The sequence below is a fragment of the Tauraco erythrolophus genome, chromosome 14, assembly GCF_009769465.1.
Source record: "Tauraco erythrolophus isolate bTauEry1 chromosome 14, bTauEry1.pri, whole genome shotgun sequence".
NCBI lineage: Eukaryota > Metazoa > Chordata > Aves > Musophagiformes > Musophagidae > Tauraco > Tauraco erythrolophus.
The window spans coordinates 4424693-4449150 of NC_141478.1; the positions used below are offsets into that span (position 1 = coordinate 4424693).

General features: G+C 41.8%; 1 protein-coding gene across 6 annotated transcripts in view; it reads right to left on the reverse strand.

Annotated features, from left to right (window-relative positions):
- Positions 1-16292: 16292 nt before the first annotated feature.
- Positions 16293-24458, reverse strand: part of LRRC28 (leucine rich repeat containing 28) — a 52689-nt gene continuing 44523 nt past the window's right edge. For 5 of the 6 annotated variants that reach the window (XM_086620234.1, XM_086620235.1, XM_086620233.1 and 2 more), the window contains 3 exons: positions 23846-24021; positions 21155-21314; positions 16908-18319 (listed from right to left, as the gene is read on the reverse strand). In XM_086620234.1, the coding sequence (XP_086476360.1) occupies positions 18247-18319; positions 21155-21314; positions 23846-24021 (409 nt within the window). In that variant the 3' untranslated portion in view covers positions 16908-18246. Of the gene's footprint in view, positions 16312-16907; positions 18320-21154; positions 21315-23845; positions 24022-24458 lie in introns of those variants that run through there. The other variant, XR_015222540.1, reaches the window with a different exon arrangement.

Sequence of the window (24458 nt, forward strand, 5' to 3'; positions counted from 1 at the left end):
TCTGTCCTCTCCTTCCCAGTCTTGTCTTTGCTCTCCAGTCCTTCACCTTCTTCTGCTGCTACTTCCATCAACCCTTCCCCAAGAAAGGGCACATTGCTCATGTGTTCGAAATGTTGGAGTCCAGCAATCTGCACTTGTGAGCCTCTCTTATCACACCTTCCCAAGGCTACACTTGCTTAACAGTCCTGCTGGCAAGAAGCTACAAGGGAAAACACAGATTTACCCTGCTGGGGGCATCCAGTTCCAAACAAACACAAAGTTGGGACACGGAGAATTGAAAACCTTTGGGTTTGGCTTCTTTATGCATTTAACTTCTGACTGCATGCCCTGTCTGCACAAGATGAGTGTTATTGGTACAACCTACTTCAGAAATCTCTGAAAAAGATTCAGCCACTGCAGCATGATGAGGGAAGATGTCTTGATTTAAGAACACAGACATCACTAGAAAGGGGGAAAAAAAAAATAAAAGGGTCCCTTACTGTTCTGACATATCAAAAGGAAACTAATGAACCACCAGTTCATAGAACGACCCTGCTCTTCATTTCAGAGCCAGGCTGGCCTTTTGTGTTAAGGACACTGAATAACAAGAGCAAGAACAAACAGAAAGAATTCTTTCCCCCTGCCCAAAGTAAATTTTGAAATGAAATAATTTAAAAACTACACCTTCCTGCCCTACTTTAAGGTCCACATAAGAACAGATGAAAAGTTTTGTTCCATTGGCAAAACTGAATCAAGGCTTTTGATCCTCAAAGATCTCTTAATCGCTTTGCACATCAGTTCTTTTCATTATTTCAAACATACTTGAAGACAGCTTTTTTTTCTCTCTCTTTTTTTTTTTCTTTAAAAAAAAAACCCCACTTTTCTGTGTTTGGGCCATTTCCCAGCCAAATGTGGCAGTATGGCAGACAGCTGTTGGTTCTTTTGAAACTCACTATAAGTTTCAACATATATACACGTTGATCTGCATTAGAAAAGTCTAAAAAAGCATGATCCTTGCCACCAATTGTGCTAGCTCACAATATCTACCTCTTTGCCCTTCTGGGTGCTTAAGAAGAGTTCCAAGGAAGATTATATGCTTCTGGTTAAAAAAAGAAAGTAGTTGTTGGTGGGATGATTGTTGGGTTTTTTTTTAAAAGCTTGACTCAGAATTGGAATCTCTGTCACACCAAACTAAACTCAAATCAAGGTTTCTCCAAAATTTCATATCTCTGCAATTCTAGTAAGTCAAATCCAGCACCAAATCACCAATTCTTAAATAAGACAGGGATAGAATTTGCAATAAACCTGACTATCTTACCATTCCTGTATGTGAGACGAGTGCTTAACTGGACTCAGTTTTCCAACAAATATGTACAGTGTCCTTTGGGTTTTTATCAAAGTCTTGCTCCCGTTTTTTGCCTCTCTGACCCATTGAAAGGGCTGAGACACTTCCTGAGACGAAGACTGTTCTTTGTCTGTGCAAGACTTTGCAACAAGCAGGCTCTCCAAAATCATAATAGAAATTATAAACAGGAGAGATGGGAGGTGGAGTCAGAGTTAGCCGGCTCATAAGCCATCAAGGGGAGATGGATAACATCAAAACCAAACTCCACCTGGAAAGCTGCATGTAGGCAGCAGAGCAGAGCAACAGTTTAACGCGTTCAGAGCCTGAGGCGTTGTTTAGCAAGTGGGTGGATGCTTTCTGAGCCAGCTTCATCTACCCAAATGGTGTCAAAACCATTGTAAACTGCCTTGTTAAATTCTGGTCACAAAGCAATCCAGAGCCGGGGAGGGCCAGCAACAGAAGGCTTCTGGCTGCACCAAGACGGAACAGGCGAGTGCCTTGTCGTGCTACAAGAAGCGGGTGATAACCACGAGCTGCTCTGCAGACAACCTTCCTCTTCCAGTCCAGCCAATACAGCCAGCCTGAGACCCGCCCCCCGGCAGTTTGCGAGGACACTGTCTCCATCGGATCGGGTCTATCAGTCAGACTCCTCCATGTTTCCTTGTCATTCATGAGATGAAAGACAGTCGCGCTGGTAAGCATCAAGAGATGTGACCTGAACTTCTGCCCCTTGCACGTAGCTATCACAAAGCCCAGCCTCTCTGAGCCTCCTCTGCCTCCTCTGCTCTCTTCTTCCTGCGTTTACCCCCTAAAGGCAGGGGAAGCCTCTATCTGTAAATAAATAAGGTACCTAGCACCACTCTGTTTGTACTGATACTCAGCCTTTCGGCCACAGTAAAACAACATTTAGATCCTGGTCATTTATTCCACTGTACCAGATGAGTCAGACGAAACACAGCTGAGACCACAGCAGCCCTCCCTGCCCCGCAAACGGCTCCGTCGGCATCAAACAGAGATGAAAAAACCCTGATCCCCGTCTGACAACGGTCCTCCTGGCCGGCTTGTGGGTATCTCGCAGGCAAAGAGTGGTCCCCAGCACCGAGCCCACACAGACCTCGCCCAGATCGTACACGTCCACGCAGCGAAAGGAGAAAGCAGACCTGGGACGATGAGCTTTCTCCTCATCAATTTTTAGGAGCTAACCACTGCCCAACATAACAAGCATGTTTTCCAGTGTTTGCCACAGCACAAAGCTTGACAAGAGAGGATTCAAAGGAAACCAGGGATTCTAGCCACCTCCCAAGTAGTTTTCCATAACAGGAATGCCAGACACAGGTTGGCAGTTAGTGTGTGGCAAGAGAAGACTGCTCCTAAGAGCATCCCTGAGGACACGGCTTCCCCACCTACACAGTCACAGGGGTTACTCGCTGTAGGTGGCTGCCACTTTGCAACACGTTCCTGCAGCTCAGTCCCGTATCTGCCACCAGCCACAGCCGAGTTCTGCCCTTCACATGGGTTTCTAGATATTGTACCTACTAGTGCCTTGCTGCTTGCAGAGTAATTACCAGCTCTGCCCTTCCCAGTGCATGTTGTAACGTTAAACCTTATTTTACTTGGCAGCTAGAGCTCACTTTTCAGGCAGCTGTGAGAAAAAGACCCCTCAACTGATGCAAATAAACATGGTTTTATTTTTAATTTGTAAATTAAAACAAACAACTTGTGTTCCAGGCTGTGCAGTCCACATCCATCTCAATAAAACCCCACACAGAGCAAAGGAGACCTTCTGGCCTCTCCGATGCTCTATGAGATGCCTGGTTTTACCCTTAGTACTGCACATCGATAAAGACAGAAAACTTCAGAAGCGTCTCTGACTCCTTTTTGCATACCCCCCATGAAATCTGAGGCCAGCAGCACAGTCTTTTCCACAGAAATAAAAGTCTAGCTGGAGGTGAGAATTACACCTAGAGCATAGGTTTAGCCTACAGAGAACTGGAACTATGGAATAGATCTGACTAGTTTTTGTCCCTGGTCTCATCCCTCCTGGTGAAGGCAGGCTTGTAAAGACCACATTTGGGACCTAACTCACAGCAAAAGCAATTTGCTGTTGCCCTGAGAATAGTGGGTCTGAATGTCCAGTGTATTTTTACCCTCACTAGCCTAATTTCTCATGGCAGCGGTCTTATTCCTAACAAACTTGAACCATTGAAGCCCAGCACTAAAACGCAAGTTTGTGATGACCTCACCTAGCACGGGCTATTGGAAACACACAAGCAATGACAGACAGACTGATGAAGTGTCTGCAAGCCCGGCGTCACTGAGTTCCCACTTCACACACAGCTACAGCAAGAGGAGCAGGAGCAGCAGATGGAGGAGGATCGTTCAAATGGCAGAGCTGGTCCTTCCTTCAGAGACACATGGCTCTAGCAACAGATGAAAACAACCACTGATGAGGTTTGAGGAGAGCAGTCCTGGAACACATGTGAGAAACAAATGCAAGGCTGAGCAGTGGCTCTGATTCTTTTGTTGTTCCTGGCATGGCAGTATGTTGGCTATACAGGTTCTTTTCCAAGTAGAACCAAGTTTAAATGAAACACCTGATGAGTGAATGTTTCAAACTACATCCTCAAGATAGAGAAAACAGCCAAAAGCCTGGGTCCTACAGTCTCTAGCACGTTACAGGCCTCTGCCACAAAGTAAACCCCAAAAGGTGAAGATGCACCAAGTATGCACAAAGCTGCCAATCTAGATGTGCCCACACATGCTGCTGTACTACAGAAAGATGCCAAGAGCAGAGCTTTTTGAGTTAGAAAGGCATGCAGGCAGGCAATGACAGAACTTTGAATTTGTGCTAAGTTCTCTTAGCATATAAACTATATATACTGTACATATATACACACTGTATATATAATATTATATATATAAAAATACATAGAATTGTAAAGACACAAGGACCTGGACTCAGGAGCACTTGGCTCAGTTCATGTCCCTCCCATAGGCTTTCAGTAAAGGTTGAGGAAACCTAGTGCCCATCTCTTCCTTTAGGTTGAGATGTTACATTTATAAAAGAAAAATATTAATTCTTCACCTGGTTTTGGGTAGAGTCCACTTGCATCAGCTTCTGTATCAGTGGAGCAGTTCGGACCACTAATTTCTTTGTAAGCTAAATATTGCTACGAGTGCCGCTGGAGACTGGCAAGGGGTTGCCATTCCAGAATTGCTCTTTGATATCGTATTGGATTACTGTGACTGGGGGAAAGAAAAGAAAATCATGTTGCAAATTCATGAGCTTAGGATATCGTATTCTGAAGCTGATCTGTGCAACTGGATGGATTGGAAAGCTTTGCTGTGGAGTTTGGAGATACGAGGCCAGAGTTTTCATCAGTGCCTCCAGCAGATGCTTTAACAAAGCAGAAGATTGTTTCCAGTATCTCTGCCCACCAGCTTTTCCCAATTCAGCCCACTGCTTGTGGCAGATTTGTGCAAGAAGCCGATCTCCTATTCTAATGCAACTCAAAGCCAACTCCTTCAGCGGACAAAATACAGTCAGAGCCAATTTCATATCTCCTTTCCCAAGGTCCCTTCCCTCAAACAAATAAACAAACAAAAAAAAAGTTTGTTTTTATAGAGCTTGGGTTAAAAAGCCAGTCTTGGAAATGTACTGAGTGGAGCAATTCTCCAGCACCACCCAAAACTAGCCATCAAACGAAAGCTCGCCAAGGCTGTTAATTTGACGGCTGGGGGGGAAACAAAACCTATTGCTACCATCTGCACAAAGGAAACAGAGGCAAAAACCAGCCCTGCTGTGTGAGCAGAAAGAAAGGTTCGGCATAGCAGAGACAACACAAACCATATGAGACACTTGTTAAACCCCCATCCTGCTTTTTTCTCCACCACTAAACGCTGCAGGACAATGATCAATCTATTCAATAGAAGCTTAAAACAAGACCCTCAGGACCGTCAGTGGTGCAGGTCTCTGTTTTCTTACGGATTCTGGCACATCAAGGCCCTGCTCCCTGGTAAATCTTTAAGGCAACATGAATAGCTTGCATACTCTGAGCCACACAGATGGTTTGGATCTAAAAGACCTTGTGCAGACTGCAGTGGTCATGAAACCCATCCTCACAGCTAGAATTTGGGATGCATCACATTTTTACTGCTGTTTGTACTGCTCAGTTTGCGAACCAGAATAAACAAAGGAGGTTTCAAAAAAGAAAGGCAGCTTGAAAAGAGCTTGATCTACTCTGAGCCCTTTATTCAGCTAATTTTACCCCAAAGGCAAACGTGGCTATAGCGTGTGCTATTTCACAGGTGAAGAAAACATCCCTCTCAGTAATCCTCCTGCTATGGTGGGGGTTAATCTGCAACCAGCTCTATCTGTAGAGCTGGCCCCTACAGCTGCACCAACATCTCAGGCTGGAAAGCTGGCAAGAATACCTTGGTAGTGCACCAGGAGGCTCTGGGAATTTCATTACATTTTCCACTCGCCCAGCGTGTCTCCGGAAGGCCATCTACGGAAGAGAACAGAACTAGCATGTTGCCGCCCAACCCTCTGGAGTTTCTCCTTTCACACCAGCTGCCAAAGCACAAACACCCTCACCCTAGGCCAGATCCTGATCTTCTTTATACCAGCAAAAAACCAAAATCCAGTAACATCAGCTACAGACTCTTGCTACAACATCTACTGACCAGCAATTTGGAGGGGGCAAGCCCTTCCTCCCACCTCCAACAGTGCTGAGCACTCATTCTCCCTTGCCCAAACTAAAGTTATAAGAAAAAAAACATCCCAGTGCCACCCGTGGAGCAGCATGACTGGCATCCCCGCTCCCAGACTGGGCAGCAACTCCAGTACATGTCTAGGCTTGTTGCAGCCTGTCTCTCAGCTGACACTTGCAATGGTTCTGTGGCGGTCCGGCAGTTTTTGCTTGAGCTTTGAAAGAAGCTGCAATTCGCAGAGCTGGCAGGGGCGAGGGGGTAAAGAATTTATCATCTCTGCAGTTCATTTTAGAGAGGGCACAGACAAAATGCAGCTCAGCTGGATTCACTCATCTCCTCATCGGAGCAGATGTGAGGATATCCGGTGACCTTGTTGAAAACAGACTCACCTGGAGAGATTCAGAGGTTTGTACCAAAACCAGAGTTCTTCCAAAGAGCAGTTTTCACTGGGTGATTGCAAAATTCTGCTTGCAAGCAAAAAAATGTTTCTGCAAATAGCAGACCACCAGCGGGGTCTCACACAGAGACACATCTCCGTGCTGAAAGGACACACAGAATTTCTGTAAGTGACCAAAATTGGAAGAAAAGGTGTAAGAGCCAAGAGTCCTGACTCCAATGCCTGATAAAGACCATTCCAGGAAGATCTATGTCACCTTTTTGTTATGTTCACAAGACCTGTGGTTGCTGGGGGACATCCTGCCCCAGACATCAAAACTTACCACACTAACAAGGGGATCAGGGTTGGTGTAACACTGTACCCTACCTTAGACCTATTGTCCAGGACAGAAGTGGCACTGAACCCAGAGCTGCCATTGCACGAGCGGTCACAGCGGGGTGCCCTGAGTTGACGGACAGCTGTGGTGTAAGCAAACCTCTCTCGGCAGGACTGCCTAACTCCAACTTAAAATTGAGCTTCTGTTTCGAGTCAGATTTTCCCCTGATGTGCCTCATCCTGCCCAGAGACAAAAATAGAGAAAGTGAGAAAACAGACCTTTATTACCAACTGCAATCCCCACTGCCCAGCAACCAGCTCCACGCTCCATGTCAGCCTTGCATAAAGAGAAAATAATAAAACCCAACAACCCGCGCTACCCACAAAATAAAATATAGACAGCAAAAGCCATTATGCAGCTCAGGCAGCAATCACCACGTGTCTGCAAGCTGAGCAGAGCAGAGCTGCAGTCCTTGTCCCAGATGCTGTCTAACCTCCACTCCTGCTCTGAACGTGCTTCAGCGGTGCTGCTGCAGGAGCTGAGCACGCTGCAGTCTGAATCGTGTCCTTAGGTAAGACGGGGCTGCAGGGTCAGGTCTCCTGGCTGTCCTGCTGAATAGGATGATCCCTTTCCAGGATTCCTCATTTCTTACCTATATATAGTGGACAATTTGTGGCTTTTTTTTTTTTTTTCCCCTGCTGGAAAATAAAACAAAAGGTAGTGGATCCCGTGATGACTATAATGAAATAGTTACATCAGGGTTAAATTGCCAGCCTGCATGCAGTTGTGGTGGGGAACATGAGAAGGACTGCAGGCTGCTGTTGGCATTGCCTGCCATAATTACCCCTAACCAAATCATGGGTACGCCCTGTTCCGTACAACGCTTTGGATTTCCATCAGATTCAAAGGCATCTCGGACAGATATGGGGCCTGTTTCTACCCCTCCTGATGTCTGTCGTGACTTCAGGGGTCCACAGTCCACACAGGACTGCTTATGCAAACTTGGTATTTAACAAATGACTTGGATGAGTCAAGGTAAATAGGCAATGCAGACACCACGGAAAGCAAAGGAGCGGTTTTAACTGAAGGAGCACATTATGCCTTCACGTTATTTTATGAGGAACACATTAGCCTTGAGGGAAAAGTGTGAGGAGACAAATCTCGAGTCATTATGAAGAGGCCTGGTCTCTTATTAGGAGATAGACAAGTACCTTCCCAGTCCACCAGATACCCAACTTCTCCTCCCATTCATGGGCTTCAGTGAGGAAGGGCAAAAATATCTTTAACTGCCTCCTGTCCCCTCTTATCTCCTATTTCTCTCTGCCCTGCAACCGCCCAGGGGACTGTCCCCACTCCCAGCGCCGTGCTGCAGTCTCTGACCCTGCATTTCCCTGGATGCAGGAGGGAACCAAGGGAACAAAATGAGAGCAGCACTGCCCACCTCTCAGAAGACTCTCAGGACGGACCAGCACCCCGCTGCTGGGCAGCTGCTGTGACACTGGAGCCCAAGAGTCTGGGCTTCGAGGAGCACGTTCAACCTCTGGCATATAACCCCGCAATACGATCTCCATCGTTTCCACGTGGGGCATCCCTTTCCGCCTCCCACGCTGCCTAGCATGGGCACCAGCTCATCCCACCTGCTGTGAGCTGTTAGTTGGGCAAGTACAATCCTCTAACATGACATTTATATGCAGTTTCTGGGATGCTAAGAGGACGTCACAACCCTGCCTGCCTAGGGTAGGCAGGATTTGTGGGAAGAAAGCCTTCTGAAGCTGCGGCAACGACAGGCTACAGCCTAGTCAAGCATTAACCCCCAGGACCACTCCCAAAACCGGCACTAACAATCCAGTCGGGAATCTGAAAGCCAGCAAGGATCTTCCCACAAACAGGCCAGCCCTTTGGCAGATGGGGGCAGGAGGGCCAGGGCGGCACACAAACACCAGCTCTCATAAGGCCATAAAGAGCTTCTGTTTCCCGACACTGCGACAGAGGGAAGGCGGAGGCAGAGGGAAAAGCAGCAGTCTCGGGCCACGTGGCAGGTCAAACCACCGCCCCGTTTGTTGGCATCCTCTAAAGTCTAAATATGCTTTCAGCCAGCAGTGAATCATCCCTGGCAGGTAAGAATGATGTTAATTTATGACATGCCAAGTGCAAGCAGATCTTTTGGTGTCAGTCCAAGGGTTTTAGTCTTATTAACACACGGCGACGGCTCAGGTTGCAGCTGTGCACATTAAACTCTGGCAAGTGGCATTTTAAACAATGACAAACTTCAGAACAATCACTCCACACGTGGAGCCAGGCCAGGCAAAACTGAAGGGTGGCAGAATAAAGGTCAGGAGGGTAACCTGTTTGTCTGGGAGAGGAACAGGTGGCCCGCTTGGGTTGCTGCAGGGTCTTTAAACTGTCTGAAGGACACAGTCATGGATCATTTTAACCCATTAAGCTGCTTAAGCCTTCCCTTACACTGGTCTGAACTTCAAGAGAGTATTAAATCTTAAAGAGCTTAGTAATACATCTTCAGGAAAGCTCTCCCCTGTGCTGAGGCGTTCACGGTGCACATGCTGCACTGTGGAAGTGCTCATCCTTCCTTTGACAGCAAGACCCCTCCGGCAGCTGAACCAGATCCACGCAGCTAAAAAGCAGTAAGCTTTAAAGTAAAGCACTGCACCAGAATAGCAGCAAGTCATACTGGGAAACAGACATCAAGGGGGAATGTGTTACCGTCACCACCACGCTACTCAACGGGCCTGAGGACACTGTGCTTTTCAGAGCTGGAGGAGGAAGACAGGTCAGAGAGGGAAACATCTCCTAATCGGTTCCTCCCTTATCAACCTCGCACGGGACACAGAGGTAGCAGCAGTTGCTGAGATCCTGCAGCTGCCTTGGGTTGTGTCTAAACCACAACCACATCCAGCAAGGAGGGCTGCACAAGAGAGTGACTTCTGCGTGCACCTTCTTACCTTGACACCTGGGCAGAGCAAAGTCAGTCCAAAGCATTCCTGCCAGTTGTGCTTCTGTCAGAAAATGTGATGGTGGAGGCATAAAAGATGTTTTCACTGAAGAAAATTCCAAGCCATGTTTCAAAGCTGTATTACTCAATTTGAAATATTATATCAAAATAAATTTTTTTGAAGTGTCAGAAGACAGATGTTTCAGAACAAAACAGTAGAATAAAATCTGACGTAACAATGTTTTCCAATTCAGTGTTTCCAAACCAATTGTTTTCAGAATTTTCATATTCCCCCTCCCTAATCTTATCCTTGCAAGCAGAATTTTTATTTTCCAACCAGGTACTTCCCAAAAGTAAGTATTTTAAACAAGAAATCATGTCTTGTTAAATGAATACAAGGACTTAGCTACACAGGAGATGTCATCCAGAACAGATCAGGGTGTAAATTCATAAACAGTCATCTCTGATTTAAACACCAGGTGTGTGGAGGTACTTATTCCCAAATGAAATTAAAGGAATTAAGTTCTTTCATAACAAGGCACTTTTATTCTGGAATAGGAGCATCCACATATGAAATTAATCAAGAACAGCTAAAGCCTAAAGCCACAGTAAGGTCTCGGGCTACTGACTGCAAATGAAAACAGTAAATTCATTCTCCCTCTTGCTTCTTGCTACATAACACACTAGATCCCACCGGATAAATGTTCCTGTAAGAACACACTAGTCTCAGCATGTCTGTGAACACCTCATGATAACACTTCAATGAGATGGACTGGAATCAGTATTTTTCATCTCTGCAGCTTGGGGCCAGAGAGCAGGACGTTGGGCAGGGATGTCAGACAGCGTGTCACCCAACATGGCACAGAGGAGAACTGCCTCAGCACTGACCTGGAAGGAAACATCTAGCTAGTAGGTTCCAGTTCCTGCATCATTTAAGCTTCCTTGAAAGAAGAGGAAAAAAAGAGACAATTAAAGAGAGGTTTTCAATTCAAACCTTCTCCCAAGTATCCGTATAGGAATCAGACATAAGCTTGGCTACAGTTTAGATAGAGCTACTGGAGAAATTCGAGCCCCCATGTTTCACAATGGAGGCTTGAGAGCCAGGATTAGATACTGCTAGATCTAAAAATCTGATACAAAGTACTGATTCTATATAAATGAATCCATTAATTTAAGTTAGAGATCCTCTGTTCCTCTGCAGCCAGCACAGAATGCGTATTTGTGATCCCAACAATTTTACAGAAATGTAATTAGGTGCTTTTGCCCGATGAAGAACAAACCTGTATCACTGTGCAGGTTACACATTGCTTTAATATTAGTGAAAATGGGACCACAGCAAGAGTTTGTGTACTGACTAGAGAACGAACATCATTTTCTAGTCAGAAGTAAGGAAGAAGAAAGGAAAGAAGGGCTGTTATTTGCAGCTATACAGGAAAAGAAACAAAAGAGGTATTACACTGTGACAGTAATGAGCATATGAGTAGAAGTATAAAATCAGTCTCAATTCTACAAAGATGTAAGATAGAAACTAACTCCCTATTGTGGCAGTTACTCAGTTTTTATAGAAACGAAGATATAGAATAGTAAGGTGAATATACAGAATAATTAATCCTGGTACTTTTAGACATGGGGCGCTCTACTTCCTGGACAATTCACTATTTTTCATCTTACTTTAAAAGGAGTACTTACCTAGAATTCATACAGGACACCTTGCCAGCCCTATTCCAAGCTAGGCTTTCTGAAGAAAGTTAAAGCTCTTTTTCTTGGTAATTCTTCTCTTCATGTATCACCTGTATAGGTTTGGCTTTTTGCAAAATGAAATTAGAGAGCCAGAGACAGGGCAGAAGCAAAGGCAGCCAAATTCAAGTCCATGCTCAGACTTTCGAAATGGCAGTGCCAGCAAAGCAATCACAGTTATCACAAACTGACCCAAGAATATTCAGCTTGATTCTTCTAATTGCTTTAACAACAAAAATCAATGTTTAGAACTCTAAAGTCTAAAGGAAACATAATAAGATTGATGTAATAACTAGAAGAGCAGAATTATAGGAGCCAGAAAGTGGATCAACAAAAGCAGAATGGGGCATAATCAATACCACCATTAGTTAACACTTGCCCCTAGAAGAAACATTGGTTAAGCTTTTTAAACATATTTTTTCACGAGATTTAGGCGACGTCATTAGTATCTTCAGACCATATGTCCATTTCATCATGGATTATCATTCTTAAACAAAACTTTAGCTTTCCAGCAGACCTGACCTGCATCAAATTGGAATTTAACAATGCATTTTTTGCTTTCTTACTAGAATAGCTTAATTCGCTGTTATAAAAGTGCACTTAGAGAATATTCATAGCACCAATCAATAAACAAACTCAGCATTACATTTTACATTACAAGAAAGCTTTCTCAATTGATCTAAAGAAAAAAATTTAAACCTCATAACTTCATGAGGTTCACAGAAAATGACAGCAGAACACCTTCAAGGCACTGGCCTCATACCCCAGTTGTAGTCATATTTAGCAAGAGAACAGCCATCCAGGACTGACAGCTTTCTTTGACAGAAAGAGCCAGTCAATATTTACATTCCTCATGAACATACAAAAGAGCATCAGGGCACTTGAGAAATTAGCCCTTGATTGCCACTTGGAAGGCATCATCAGAAAGTCAAATCACTTCAGCACCTCCAACAACAGCACTGCTTTCATTCTTGAGACTCAAGATATCTCACAGATGTGTCAAGGTCTTTTGCCTGGGAGCGGGAGATGTCTGAAGGGCATAACGGGTGCTGAAAAAGCATGCTATGAGGGCTTTATTACTTAAAATGTCAAAAGATAAAGAAAGCATTCGGTTAACTCTTCCTCTCTTAGTTGCTGGACTAGCAGAGAGAAATCTGAGAGCTATAAATGGCCACTCCCAGGCTCCTGAGCCAGCTACAGGGAATACTGGTAGGATTCTTCAGTGCAGAACAGAGAGGACTCTACTGTAATATTAAGTGATCACTGAAGTCGAGGGACGCAGAGCAGTGGTTCAATTTGGCTCTCAAGTTCCCAAAATGTCACCACATAGAACAGCCCTAAATCTTGGCTTAGAAGTCACAAAACATCCAGTGCCTTTCCAAGTGAGATCTCGGCTCCTCTCATTTCCTGCATACAATAGCATTATTCAGCCACTGAAGTTTCCACTTAGCTTGCATTTATGCCAAGTACTTTTAATTGCAAAGGAAGGATGTTAAGCTCTCCTATTTGCTTCTTTCTGATTCATAAGGGACACAGAAGCAGTTGGTAAAAGTTATAGGTTAAGGGTTGTTCTCCCCCCCCAACTCGCTTATTAAGGGACTTGCATCCTCCTCCTGCTGCCTCGCAAACAAGTGTAGGAACATTTATTTATGTTGTCATTTGTAAAATACCAAAAAGGCAAGTCATTGTAAACTTAGTAGCAAACAAACATCAGGGAAGTCTGAATGATATCTAAACCCTTGAAGGCATCCATTATCACCGATGTTCAGAGTCACCTTGGCCAACGTAGGTCTCAGTGAAGACTGGATACGCCAGTATTCACACGTGCAATAATTCAGACAGCATGCAACTCAAAGAACTCATCAGAACAGATAGAGAATAGCAGTTTTGACTGAAGCAAAATGCTGCACAGGCAAGGAGTGAAGCAACTGGAAAAAACAGATGCTGAATTTCTACTTATTTTTGGCAACCTTGTTCCTATCTGTCAGATGAGGGGGAAAAAGCTGCTGAATGCTGCTTAGTAAATAATACATGAACCACAGCCACACCTATGGGTGGCACATAATACAGGCCTACTGAAAGTTATTTTTCTTTTGATCAATCCATAGAAGGATCTAAAGTAATGTTTCCATATGAGTTTTGTTCCTACTGTGCAATATCTGGTCAACTACATCATCTGACACAAAGGGATTAAGTGAATTGAAGTGTTGGTTTTGTCTTGGTAGTGCTTTAAGAAGTGTCTTCACCTCACCTCTTCAGCCTTAGGTCAAGAGGCTTATTAGCTAAGTACTATGCAAATGAACTGAAATGTAAATTAAATGCTACATCCTAACATAGTTTAATAGCCCCAGGAGCAAGAACTTAGTTAACTTTAATGGACTGTAATTCTATCCAAAAATATAGTTTATTAACAAGCACATACAATAAATTGCACCACTAACTTTAAATAAAACATCTAGCAAGCTCACCTTCACATTAAGTGACATTTGGTTAATACAGAGCAAAAAAGCAATACACATATGCTTTCAACAGACATAAAATGAACTCAGTTGCAATCCAAGTTCGAGTTATAATCCAAAGAAGGGCACATAAAGGCAAAAGCAATGAAGACTTGACATGAACCTTGCCATTTCTTTCCACCAGACCTTTGGTCTCTTACAAAATAGGTCTGTTATACAAAAAGTAATAAAAACTCTGGATTCAATTTACACCGCCTCTTCCATCACAGGCTAACTGTAACATTTTGCAACAACATGAGTAGTATTAAGAGGGAGATAAGAGGCAAAGATAGTTACATCTTGGAATTAAGTAAGTTCAACTGCTGATAGAAAGGCTGCCTAGCAGCAGGCATGGACTTCAGGGTCGTTGTCCCAGTTTTTGCAAGAAATACAATGGTAAAACACATTCTTCTCTCTCATCAATTAAAACTTGATCCAACTTCCACTGGCAGCAAGGCAAAAGTTCTTCTGCTGTCAGTGGTACTCTGATGGGGCCACAGTGGCCTTCAAAAAAGTCATCCTCTCTAGTGAAAGGTTTGTCACTCTCCAGTCTTCACTTGGCTGTGATGTCAGTAAAACCTGACACGCTGGTACCACACGGGTGTTACAACAGTCTCGTCCTCCCTTCATGCCAGAAAAAGGGATTCAGCAGAATTTGATATATAAGAATCGAAGCCAACTTGGCAATAAACAGCTCTGCTCAGTGTAAGACCTTAACCTCACCACAACAAAGTTAATAGAAGGTTTGTAACGAACTTCAGTAAGAGCCCAAGAGAAGAATCAGGTCAAAACAGAAAAATACACACTTCTTGATATTAGACCTTGTTCTTTGCACAGGATAGGACATTTGTATTTCTGATGCTCCGGGGGAGTAATAGGAAGATTCTCAAGAAGAATGCTCCAAATCTAACAGTGTCCATGGTAAAACCACGCAAGTAGTATTTTTAAACAAAGCCAGAGATTCCTCTGCTTCCTTTGTGGCAGAACAAAAAGTTATTTGTATAAGCAGAAGGGTCCCAATTTTATTAACATGACATAAACAAAAACTATGCTGTGCTCCCTAATTGCACTAGGAGTTAACCTTTACTCAGAAAAAATTTACAGCAATATCAATAGGTTAAAGACTTACTTTCTCTCATTTCTCTCCTGCACCTCTCTCTCTATACTGCCTAGAAAAAAAAAAAATCAGAAACTTCTCCTGCTCTCACTCTAAGCAAGGAGTTAAGGTCTATTTCTATGACCAAAATCCCCTTTAAAAATGGTCATTTTTTCACAACTGCTAGAATAAGACTTTCTTGCAGTACAAGGAAAAAACTATCTCCATGTGAACTAACCCAACGAACAAGAGCAAGCAATTAAAAACTACCTAGAAGTATACGCATTAAAGAGAAGTCCAAGTATTGTGACACTTCGTATTGAAAAACAAGTGATGCACAGTTCAATCAGCAACGAGCTCCCTCTCCCCTCTGCAATTTGCATAGCTGGCTCTCATGTTAGCTAGTTATGAAATACTCTTACAGTAGAACAACTTTAAAATAACTCCATTCTCACTTGTCCAAATTTTTCTAATCTAGAACAATATCACCCAAAGATACCAATGAATACAAACACTGTTCATATGAAAAAAACATCACAGAAACATGAAGTTATGCCGCATTTTCAGTCTATATATTGGCTTTCCTCTTCTTTGTTTTATAAAAATAGGGTATGACATTTCAGCTTCAATTGCATGTTTAAATCATTTATTCATTGAACATTCCATTCTTGAAATATCATCGATTAAAATGTTAGTTAAGATTCACCCTGCTTATAGAACAGACTAAATTTCTTCTGACCTGCACTCGTAGACAATAATAAAGAGACTGGTATGAACTCAATAAAAATAATTATATTATGGGAAGAAGAAATAAAATAAAAATTAAATAATAATACAAAAAAATCAAGCTCCTCTCTTACCATCTGACTCCTAATAAAACAAACGTCAATGCCTTTTAGCTGATTCAAGAGATTTAACTCCAAAATAACTTTTACAGACTGAATTATTAAATAAATTGTGTTTAAAGTCTGTAAGTTGCTATAAAAAAAGAGGACAAAAACTTCCAGAAAAACATCTCCTTCAAAGACAGAGGAAGCCACAGTAAAAATAACACTGAAAACTCCTGATCAGAGTATTGTATCAAAATTAGTATTTGTAACACTACCATAGTTCTCTTGTCCATGAAAAAAATGGATTCTGTACTACACTTGCACATTTCTGATATGGGTATAATTGTACATGGGCATTTATAGCTCAACTGCGTAGTACTGAAGAAAAAAGAAATAAAGCTGAAGGTTCATTTTGCTGCTTCAGCGATAAACCCCGCTGGGTGGGAAGGCCTGTTGGGGATACCAACACAGAAACGAATTAGTGAAATGAGAGAGTCAGAAATCCAATAGTACAAAGTCTGCTTGGACATGGCTCTTTCCCCTACTGCAAAGCAGATTTAATAAATGGGATTTATTTTAGAAAGTTTCACAATTCTTAAACAGTACATGATACTTGCATTCCTGAAGGATTAAGTTCTACATTTCTTAATGCTAATTCAACTCTCTAAAACCAACCCAATAAAACCAGCAAAGCTTTTACAAGTAACATGCGCAACCTAAAAATTCTACCCTCAAAAACTGCCTTTTTGGTACTCTTTTAAGCTCTTAAGATACTCTATTTATTGAAGAGATGCCAGGAAGCCTGCAGCGGGAACAAATGCTTCTTTGGCAAAAGGAAAACATTTTAATGCCTCCTCCCTTCAAAGTATGCACACCTCACCACAACATATGCTAATATACTACCAAATAAGTCTCTTTATCTTGCCATTTTTATAACAAACTGTTTCATTCATATCTATTTCAGCTTGTAACTACCTACTGCACAGAGTAGCACACTGTGCTAAATCAACAAGTAGTTTAAACCTAAGGAATAGGAAGTAAAAAAAAAAAAGAACACATTGTATATATAAAAAATATATATATATTCCAAAATAAGTCAAGAGGGGCTAATTTTGTATAAACTGTTTCTGTGTAAAATTAAAATTTCGAGTCATGCAGACATTTGGGGCCTTTTTTCCATCCTTTGCCATTTATTTAAAATGAACAAGATCTAACAAAAAAGGATTCCCACAAATATGATAGAGTGGAAATTTGTGCTAAATCTGCCATTAATATACGAAAACAAATGTTACAGCCCTTCTGTGAAGACATCTATGTATGCATATAGACCTATGCATGGAGATACACATACCTCCCCCCTCAGATTTCCAGCCTTCTCCGAGGTTAACACACTCTACTGACACACTTTCACAAATCAGCCAAATGCTGAATCTAGAAAAAGATGAAGACCAACTCTTTGCAGATCTACAGTCTGTAAAAATATAATAAATATAGATAAATATTCACTATCACATTATGAGGTTGTTTTTTTTTTTCCAAGTGAAATTTGGACTTAAAGTCATCTTCCTGAAGAACTCCAAGAAGCAGAAGAGGAAGTGTTTTTAAAAATAAAAAACTCGAGCAATGAAAATAAAGCAAACACACCCTCAAACATGCTGGAGCAAGACCACTCAGTGTAGACATCATAGACATCATTACCGGCCTTCCTTACTGAAACAGGATCTTTAGTCTCCAGACATATCCTAGTTACTCCAATTAAATCAGTGTGGCTTCTAATCATACCAGAAAGATAGATCTGCTTTTAATACGTGGATTTAAATAGCACAGTTAACTGTCAAAGACCTGGTATTCAACCGAGATAACTCTGCTACGGAAATTATGAGAGGGAGAAAATAAAGCTAAATTCTATGGGAAAATCATCAGGATCCTTCAAAGGCTTCTGTAGGCTTAGATCCATACACCTGAATCCAGCTGTAGGGGTGATGAGGAGGGGAGTAAGTTAAAACTGGTTTGTCAAAACTAGATCTTTACCTTTTCCCCTGTTAGAGGAATGAAAACTGCCTCAAATGGGTCAACCTGAAGATAGCCATATTTGAAAAATACTGGAAATCCTGAAGTCAGAGCTTGTGAATGTGTTTGGTTTGTACGCTGTCTTGGAGAAGAGAGAAGTTAATACTTTCAAAAGCTTGGTATTTACACTTCCGAAAAGTTTCTGCAGTTCATCCAAATTTGATAGGGCAGGATTTAAGTGCCTCTTAGTGTTCCCGACTGGGCACTTCTGCTGCTTTGGCACGGGCACGCACACGCAGTATTCCAGTACCAATGGGATACGACGTCTAATGCAGCTTTAAACTGGCAGCACTCCTGAGCAGTTTTAAATGTTTATCAACTCAGTAGGTCAAAAGTCTGCAGACACTGGGTGGAGCAGCAGTATGCCACAAAACTAACAGTTGTCCTCCTAGAAAAGAAAAAAAAAAAAAAGGAGGGGTGGGGGGAACAGTTGTCAGTAAAGATTAAAGCTCCTGGCCCCATTCCACAGCAGACAATATGCTGGTTTGTAAAATACAGGATTAGCTGATCCCAACGCTTCAGAAAAAGAAGGTTCATTTGCTCTACATGAGTCCCTGATACAAAGGCAGGAAAACACGGCAGGGGTTCTCAAAAACCTTCCTGGTTTCTTATGTACGCAGTTTAAAGCAGCAGTGTGTGGTTTTTCTTTCTGCAGAGGGTGTGGCTGGGTGTTATAGCCAGTAGGTTTAACAGCTAGAAGAAAAATAGCTGGGTAATTCTTTGCCTCAGCTTTGCTCATCTGTTTCTTAAATTATTGCTTGTAGGCATGAAATAACCGAAGTGCAGTGTCCTCCTTCGGACCAGCCGAGCAAACAAACTGCCCCTATCCCGGCAGGGACCTACATATCTGCCTTAAAAATGTTAAGGGCTGTTTTTCACTAACCCAGAAATCACACTTTACCCAGGGCTCATGTCATTTGCACTTCTTCAGATACAGAAATCCAGTTCAACACTTAACTATCCTTTCCTATAAGAGGATACAGAACGTGATACTGAAATCCAGACAGAAGTTACTGGCATGGATGTGGCACGCACTAATCAGTGCGGTTCAAACGTTCAGGATCCTTACTCCATGTGTTTTCATGGTCACTGTAAGCTCTTTAGGACAGAAACGCTGTCCTTCACATCTTGCTAAACCAGCTATCACACCTCTACAATTCCATATAATCTTACCGTGTCAAGTGCACAGGCTAAAGAGACATGCATGACAGGCTACCCGGTTTAGATGTCATTTCTGTGGATTTGCATCAAATGTCAGCTACTTAAGACTCTATTCATTATGGCGTTTTGCAGAACGCAGTACATTCTTGTCTAAGGGAGGGAACGACAAACGTTTCTTGAACAAGTGAAAACCATGCCGAAATAAATATTTTCAAGTAATGTATTTTAGAACGTTAGCGTTCTTCCAAAATAGCCTTAAAGTATGTTTCTGTTGAGTTGTAACTTTAATAAAGAAGTCTACGGATACGTCTATCGTCTCCCAACTTTAAGTTCTACAATGAGCAACGCTTAGCAAGTAATTAGAAAACAGAGCGCTCTACTCTTAATTCAAACTCTCCCATTGTTGGATTATTTAAGATAATATAAGGATTTAGTGACCAGCAAGTAGTTTTCTATCACTTTCTCAGAAAATGATACCACTCTGAGGGAGCTCAGTGCTTGAAAGGAATTCTTTATAGCATGGTTGTAACATCCTACGTCACCCTGAACATAATGACTATAATGTGAAAGCAATTTATTTTACTCAATGTGAAATCCATTGGATTTCAACATACGACTGAAGTGTAACAGAACAGCAAGTGCAAGTATGCAGTCGCTACAATCAGATCTTTCTAAGAAAGATGACTTTTCCAAAATAACTTTTATGTAGCTGCTGTCCAGATTTGGCATACTTCAGTTGTTTTCATTTCATAAAGTCGAATTGCTTACAAATCAAATACCTATTATGCCACAAACTCACAGCAAAATAACCTGTGACAGAGCTGTGGAAAATAGGTACCATCAACCTGAATCACCAATTAGGCTCTCTTTTTTTTTTTTTTAAAAAAAAAAAAAGATCTTCCTATTGAAAAGCAGTTTCTTATTTTTTATGGAAGGTAGCTATCAAATAAACGGATTTCAGCAGGACAAGAACTAAGTGGGATTCTTGTGTGTTATATATACCAACAAGTAATTTCAGAAACATCCATTTTTAAAGCAATATTTTTTCTGCTCCACACCTTCAAGCAGATGCTTCGTAACTAATGGCTTGACATGAATTCTCCATAAAGAACCTGAGCATCACATTTGCTTAACTCCAAGTGACTTTTCTTTGAGCCTTCTTTATTAGGTTTCAAACAGTACTGTAGTTTTGTCCAAGTAAAACCACTGGAAGTTTCGCTGATGATACTTTTCCACTGCAGAAAGTGGATTTGTTGGTATTGTGGTTCATTGTAGGCTACAGTATCAGCTCAGACTAATATGGGTTAGGGAAGGAATCACTGCAAAACGATCAGTGCTCACCTCAAAGGCATTACAATTCTTTATCTACATGAGGGCAATATTCCCTGAACCATATCCCAGTTTTGATTCCCTGTACTGTCCAGCAAGTCAAGAAGTCTGTGTTGGCTTCTCTACTTGACTTGCGAATCCTGCAGACACATTCACAACTGCTGCAACTATAAATACTGAAATAGTTTTTAAAATATGTATTGCTATGCAATGTATGTTACAATGCAGAACGTTTCTCAAGTTAATTAGCATTGAAAGAAAAACAAGAGTATTTAACAGCAGAACATTTTAATTAAGCTCTCGCTTTAGAGCTTTTTTCTGTCTTTATTACTACAGCGCTTATATTGGTGGTGACGTTCTTCTGAAATCGGAGTTGAGATGATCAGAGGAAGTACGTGTGTTAGGTGGTACTTCCTTCCCAGGGCACAGAAGTGCCATGCATGTGCTGCACTACCACAAATCAAGTTGATCCCATCATATCAAAACCCTTCACTATCTTAGAGCAGTCTGAAACAGGTATGGGTGGTAGACCTTGTTAAATCATCTAACAGCAGATGGTGGTTGTCTTGAAATAAAAGATTTGTCAACTTTTACATGCAATCATAGGACAGGGGCTTTATATCTGAAAGGCTGCTAAGTTTAAAAAAAAAAAAAAATCCTTAAGAATATGGTTTGTTCCATAAGGTGTTTTTCTTCCTAAACAAAACCCCAGTGTAATTTCCTGTATAATTACCCTTGATGCAATCCTGCCATTGGCGTTTCCCTCAAGGGAAAGAGCTTTGGGTAGACAATGGTAAACATCGGCTGGCTGCAGCGGTGGCAGTGTCCCAAGGGACAGTGCAGCAATTCCAAGAGGCTCTTGGGTAGTGAGATAGGAGTGAGAAAGTTCAAATCTAGAGAAGAAAAGAAACAATAAAGGCTTGTAACAAAACAATTGCATGATAAAGTCAAACACAACAAGCAGGATCCATGAACAATTCAGAAAACCAGCTGTCTCACATTCTGAAGACTCTGTCAAAAGAACAGCAAGGTAACACAAATCACCACAATTAGGGCGAAGTACACAGAGCTTTCCGTGTATAAGTTCAAAAAGTTAAATGTGTAAGTTTAGCAACTGTGGACAGAAGATTAACTGGTGAAAATATTATAGCTCCAGTAAATAATAAAAGTCAGTAATACACCATAAAACATTTTTAGACACAAAGATGAGCTAGGCAGGTGTTTAGTAATAACTAAAAAGACAAAATTCTGAAAAGGACATCAGTAATATTTTACTAAGGGATCTGAAACATTTAGAATTACTTGAAATACAATCCAGCCCAGCATAATTCTCACAGGTCCAACCAAAGAGACCACTCTAAAAAGATCAATACATTCATAATCTCTTAAGTGTGTCCCTACGGTTTACAAGATGCCATCGTTTTCACCAAAAGGGACTCCAGGGTCATTTCATGGGAAAGAGCAATCATTTTCTTAGGCTTAGCCCAAGCCACGTAGTGTTTTATAAATTAAAACCAACATGCTAATCTCCATTTAGAAACTGAGACACAGCCAAGACAGGTGAACGAGTTTAGGTGCTGAGTAATCAAGACAAGATGCAGTACCTGATAAATCAGTTTTTTTGCGATATCACACTAGTTTCAGCTTTCAAACACCGTAAGGCTTAACACCATACACAATGTACTGCAACAGCCTCAATTGAGACAAGCGTGACGAATAGTACATTTGCGTCAGAAAGAAAAGGTCGCATTCTGCAGCCAAGTAAAAATTGAGAAAAAGTAGTCCAGTCACTCCTGTCATACTTAACCTAGCGGCAGCCGAGTATTTAACGGCACCCTTGGAACTGCAAATTTAGGCAATCAGTGACAGATGAAATGTGCCACTTTAATCACGTGCCACCTGCTTCCCCATAACACACCATTATCTTACACCTGCCTGAACTATGCATCACTCCTGCCTCACTGAAATGTGGGTGTCACCAGTGGTAATGCACATAGTCTTTATTTAATAAGGTCGCTCAGAATAAGAAAATATATATATGTGTGTGTATATAAGTATATATCAATACAGAAAAAGAGTTCACAGTACAGTGTGGCAAACTAGAAGCAGGCAAGATAGTTAAAATGTTTCACCATCTTTTTCAGGTTCTGCACCTTGGGTGCACGCAGATACAATCCTTCTAGCCTTGTATAAACCATCTACAAACCATTTCTTAAACTGATTTTGCAATGCTATCTTGCTATTCCCAAACCAAACTTCACCAACGTCTTCAGGAACCACGTTCGTACAATCATATTCCAGAAATTATTGTATAAGTCACAACTGAGTCAGAAAAGTAGTTACTGATGATTTAAAAGATGTTCTCAAACTCCTTGTCAAAGACTAGAATTTTGCAAATCAAAGTTCAACAGCATCCGTCATTGTGTAATTTTGGTACAGCTGATATCCTGATACTGACCAGCTAAAAACCTCCCCTCTCTTCTCCATATGCAGAAGTATAAAAAACCACACAACTGCAAACTGGTCAATTAATATGTTCTCTAGGTCAGTAAATACATGCTCCACAAAACAGCGCCATTTCCTACGAACACAGGCTTGTATGTTTATCCCACTCCTCAACACGAAGCTTCTTCCCTTCAGTGTATTTGCTGCAGACCTCCTCGCACGCTTCTCCTGGCAAAGCAATAGTTCAGCAGTTTCAATTTCCTCCAGTGGCCACGGTACAAGAGACCCTTTACCATAACCCTCTAATTTTCCCCTTGTAACTCTCCACCCTTCTGCTTTCACCTCTAAAGCTGATGAATTCCCAAGATGCTGTGAATAAGGGGGGAGTCACAATACATCTGAATCTGACAAAATCTGAATCTGTAGGTTATTATCAGATATTGCTAACTCATGTGATTGCATGATGCATAACCAGATGAGCCAAGGGCCACTTTACAGCAAAGAGTCTGAACTGGGGCAGAACTAAAACAGCTCAGCTGTCACGCTGCACTGAAATGGCCAAGGGCTGCTAGCATTTCTTTTGCCTTATGTATAACAAGTCTGCCAGTTTAGGAGTGTGCTGCCTGGCAAGAAGTTGCATTGTTGGCTGATGCATCTAATCTTGCCTCAGGAACTGTATTTCTCATCTCCTATTTCCATTAAAGAGTTTCTCCTGCAAAAAGCGTCCTTCTTTATACAGTCCTCAAGAAAGAAACCATTTGTAAGCACCACTTGACCTCAGAATAGTCTTTAGATCTCTGGTTTTTGATATCGGACGTTTTTGTTCTAATACAGCATTTCAAACATAATCTGATTAAATAAATCTTTTAAAATATTAATTCTTGCCCAGCTCTTTGAAGAGTTATTTGAAACGCCCCTATCACTGCCCGAAAAGCACTTCCACTCTTTCTGTGATCTGAAGAGTGCAGAAGTTTCATACCTTTTAAAAACCTGTAGTAGGTGTTATAGAGGGTCCTCATGGCCAGTTCTTGCAAAGGCAGCACATGGTCTGTTTCTGTCCCTATAGATTTCACCTCTGCTGGCAGGAACACAGTTAACTGGCCCGATGAAAAAGAAAGCAGTTTCACCTCTGAAACTTGAATTGGAGAACCGCAACTAGAAGGACACAAGACATTTAAAAAGTGGTTAGAAAAAAAATGAGTAAAAGTAACTTTATGGGGAAACCCAGTTGACCAACCCAAAGTATTCTTGATACTGTTTTTTGGTGCAGCACCCTTCAAGGAAACCTTGCAGAGTGCATTACACATTGACACACATTTTCTATAGATCCCCACCTTCTCTGACACGTAATTCATGGGACATCTGGAGGCCTTTACTTACCAAGTAACATTCAAAAGCTGGAGAAATGAGAACGCAATCTGAAGGAGATGAACCAAGCGCACTACACGTCCCTTCCTTTGCCAACGTGCTCTCTCTTTAGCCTCTGAATGCCATTTTTACTAAATATTTTACATAGGAGAGCAGTTTCACACCTAACAGTTGGCTTCCTGTGTCTTGGATCAACCAATGGAGACTGGTAATGGATTTCTTAA